Source organism: Microtus ochrogaster, unplaced genomic scaffold (genome assembly GCF_000317375.1).
Source record: "Microtus ochrogaster isolate Prairie Vole_2 unplaced genomic scaffold, MicOch1.0 UNK169, whole genome shotgun sequence".
NCBI lineage: Eukaryota > Metazoa > Chordata > Mammalia > Rodentia > Cricetidae > Microtus > Microtus ochrogaster.
In genome coordinates this window covers 31,141-35,289 of record NW_004949267.1, presented here as the reverse complement: position 1 = coordinate 35,289, position 4,149 = coordinate 31,141, and the positions used below count along the sequence as shown (strand labels likewise).

Below are 4,149 nucleotides of genomic sequence, written 5' to 3'. Positions count from 1 at the left end.
AATAATCCTCTGACTCTTAATTCGTGTTGCTAATGTGCTCTTGGGTATGGAGTAATCCACTAAAGCATGGTCAACCTACCAGGAGTCACATTCTTAAAAGATGGCTTTCTGGTCCCAGAATCCATTAACTGTTTATTTCTCATATGTTAGATGTAGAATTGGAGCTTGTCCCAGCTCTATGGAAAAATATTGAATACTTGATCTTTTCCAGGCAACTGCAGCTACTATGAGTTTATGAGTGTAGCAGTTTTAGAAAATTCATAAAGCACTGTTTTGCTCTGTTCTTATAAACAGAGACTGTGCTTGTTTTTCCTGGTCACCAAGACCCAAATAATCATACAAAAACTATATTAATTATAACACTGTTTGACCAACGATTTATACATATTCCTATCTAGCTCTTACATCTTAAATTAACCCTTTTCTATTACTTTATATTTTACCATGAGTTTTGTTACTTCACATCTTGCTTCTTGGAAAACTACATGGTATCTGCCTAATTCCTCATTCTTTCTCCCTGCATTTACTTTACTTTTACCACCTGGCTATATTATGCCCTGCCACATGCTGAAGTAGCTTTTGTATTAACCAGTGGTAACAAAACATATTTACAGAATACAGAGGGACAACCTGCATCGTGTTCCTGCTCTTCCATATATTTATGCAATTTTCCCTCCTCTTCCATGATGACTATTAAAGTAACAGTTATTCTTATATATCATTATGTCTTAAAGGTGTTCCATAATGGTTTGATCTGCTTCTATAACAGAATGGAGACTCCTCGGTAATGTAGCAGATGAAGAACTAGAGAAGTGGGCCTAACGTTCTTCTCTTTGCCAACTGGTAGTCTGCTCTGAGAACCACCTGGTGCCATGGGGAAACGTGATAATCGAGTGGCATATATGAATCCTATAGCAATGGCCAGATGGAGGGGTACAAGTCAATCTGCAGGCCCAACTATACAAGATTATCTGAATCGACCAAGACCCACCTGGGAAGAAGTAAAGAAACAATTAGAGAATAAAAAGAAAGGCTCCAAGGCATTGGCTGAATTTGAAGAAAAAATGAATCAAAATTGGAAGAAAGAACTTGAGAAAAGCAGAGAGAAAGTATTAGGTGGAAATGTCAGTTCATCCAAAAGTAAAGAAAGAAAGAAAAATAAAAAGAAGAAATCTTGTCGGTATACATCCTCTTCATCAAGCTCTGATTCATCAAGCAGTTCTTCAGATTCTGAGGATGAGCCAAAGAAACAAGGGAAAAAGAGAAAGAGAAAGAAGAACCATTCCCACAAATCATCAGAAAGCTCCACTTCTGAATCAGAATCGCCAAGCAAGGAACTTCCCCTAAAGAAGAAAAAGACAAAGGATGAAACTGAAAAAGAAAAATATACCAAAAGCTACAGCAAAAAAAGAAAGAAGGCTTGTCCTGAAGAAGAGCCATCCTCTTCAGAATCTTCATTCGAAACAGATTATGAAGAGGAGATGCAGGCAAGAAAGAAAAGAAAACACGATGAGCAAGAAAGAAAAATGGAAAAGATAAAGAAGAAAAAAAAGAAGAAACATCACAAGAAACACAGTAAGAAGAGGAAGAAGAAGAAGTCTAGTTCAAGTCACAAATCAGTGTAACATAAAGGAAAACCAAATAGGAAAACCAAATAGGAAATACGGAAAGTATTTAAAATGAAACAAAATCTAAAGAAACTTCAACTGTGAAAATCTAGGTCATATTTACCAAAATGCATGAGATTTCCTGTGTTAATAGAGTTATTCTGGACTTTAAATTGCCAGTAAAATGCCACTGTGCCAAAAAAGGTATTTGTTGCTTGCAGCTTCTATATAGGGTTTTGTTTGTTTAATGTCTCTCTTTATGTCTAATAGTTACTCCTCTGGGAACCAAAACTCAGTTGTCTTACTAGTATTAAAATGTTTGGAGTTCAATTAATATATTTTCAATAATGAATAATTTTAACCAAAACATATCTAGTGTTAAACATATGTAATTTTTGCATATCTTTAATGTATAGTCAAATATATGTATTTTTTCAGATGTATGTAATTTTTGCCTATCTTTGAAGTACAGAAATATGCTGACAATTAGAGTGAACATTTTGAAGATAAGACAGCATTGTTGTTCAAACTTTAATTTTGTAGATATATTTGGTTGATGTTTCTTTTTTTTCCAAGAAGTTTTTGTTTACATTGGGGAAGGGCTCATGTCAGGGAGTGGAAGGGGATTTGTTTGCTACTCTAGCTAGCTGAAAAGTGTGCCTTTAATCCTTACACATCTTATTTTTGCCAGTGCAGCAGCCATTTATTTCTTACACACTGAATGTTGTTGTGTACTGTATCAAGAGAACAAGAAAGCAGTTTACAGAATAAAGTCCCCAAAGCTATGACATTTACCTCCACTTTAGCATTATTCATTCTTTGGTACTAAATGCTATTTCACATTAGAATACTAAATGATTTGAATTAACTGTTATTTTTCTTTGAAGGAGGATAATTGCAAACTGTCTTTGGTTGGGTCTCTTTGTTTTTATTAATAAACATTATGATGTTTTACACACTTCATTCTGCCATTATAATTATCCAGTGATATTCTTTATGAAAAGTGGTGATCTTTTTAAATATAATTCATGGTTATGACATAAAGTTCAAACTTTTCATTTCTTAAATTTTGGATATTACTTTTATCTCATTGGTCTGCTTAAATTGCACATGTGCCAAAATATTTAGTATGTAAAAGGAAGGTTTTTAAGAAATTGTAATGCCTTCATATTGAAGCTGGCTTGCTATAAGCAAGTTGAGTGCCAGATTTCAAGTATGCTGTGTGTTGTGTTACATAAACAACTGCCAAAATATTTGTATGTATGTTCATTAAATGTTTCTTATCCTAAGCATTAGTACTGAAGTATAATAGAAGTTAAATTTATGTAATGATGATATCATTTATTTTTTTGTGTCTATATATTACTAAGGATCTGGTGCCTTGTGACTGTTGCTGAGTCATGTTCACCACTAATGTTAAAAATGTGTTAAAATATATTTACTTTACATTCTATATCACAGTAGTGTAAATTATAAGCTTATGTTTCAACAACACTTATTACAGAAGTTACACTAATGTCATGGTACAAGTATTTTGGCATGATGAGAGAGGCTCAGTTTTTTTTTTTTATTTCAAATAGGTGACTGAATCTCAGATTCTTTGAATCAAAAAAAAAACATTGTAGAAAACATCTAGTAAATAAATGATTTGTCACCTCTGCAGAATGTAGCAGTGGTAATATTGGACTCTCTCAATTTCTTCTTGGAGTATTGTGTTGTAATGCCATGTTAAATCATCTTGGAGTTTCATAAATACAACTGTTTCTTAAAATATATCTATATGTATATTGCTTATAAAATTATTGCATTTAAAGTGTATTTTGTATCCATATATAGTTTTTTCAAGAGTAGTCAGTAAATGATTTAAAGTTATATTATTTGTAGAATATGGCAAAAACATTTATAGTTTATCCTATAGCTCTGTGCTCGCATTCACTTCTCAGGTCTCTGTAGTTAGGAGATCCCATCTGACTGCTTACAATAGAGGAATTGAGAACAGAAGTGATGTGTTAATTCCATCCTTGAGCAGAAAGAATTCTAACATAATATTTCAGCTGTTTCTTGAACTTCAACCATAACTGAAAGTAAAGGCCAACTTCCAAGAAGGATTCAAGCTGTACCTTTATGTCACACTTTAGAAGGATTTTGTCCTAGAAAACTGATGAACTTGCAATGGACTTTTTGAGAGTAGTAAATAAATTATGTGTTCAGTTACTTAGATCTTGAGTCCTTTCTATTTGTATCACCACCTAACCTAACTTGAATACTAACAAAACACTCTACAACATCTATTCACCATTTATAAAAGTAATTCAATTACCTTCATCAGATATTTCTAAAGATGGATAATTAATCCAAAAGAGATCATATATGGCATACTGAAAATACATGTTCATTTTATTTGCATTCATTTTAACTTACTGACTCTGAAATAGGTTGATTTAATTTCTATTTTATTTCTCTAATTATAGGCTAAACTAATTTCCATGAATCAATTTAGAAGGAAAATTATTTCAAGATTCTCATTGCTAATTAATGAAGA

General features: G+C 32.5%; 1 protein-coding gene across 8 annotated transcripts in view; it reads left to right on the top strand.

Moving 5' to 3' along the window:
• The window catches only part of Fam133a (family with sequence similarity 133 member A), a 40,219-nt gene extending 36,394 nt beyond the window's left edge, over window positions 1-3,825 (top strand). For 5 of the 8 annotated variants that reach the window (XM_026778461.1, XM_005372061.3, XM_005372058.3 and 2 more), the window contains one exon: window positions 770-3,825. In XM_026778461.1, coding sequence (XP_026634262.1) covers window positions 873-1,625 — 753 coding nt within the window. In that variant the 5' untranslated portion in view covers window positions 770-872 and the 3' untranslated portion in view covers window positions 1,626-3,825. Of the gene's footprint in view, window positions 1-734 lie in introns of all 8 variants that reach the window. The other 3 variants (XM_005372062.3, XM_005372063.3, XM_026778462.1) reach the window with 2 other exon arrangements.
• The last annotated feature ends 324 nt before the right edge of the window (window positions 3,826-4,149 follow it).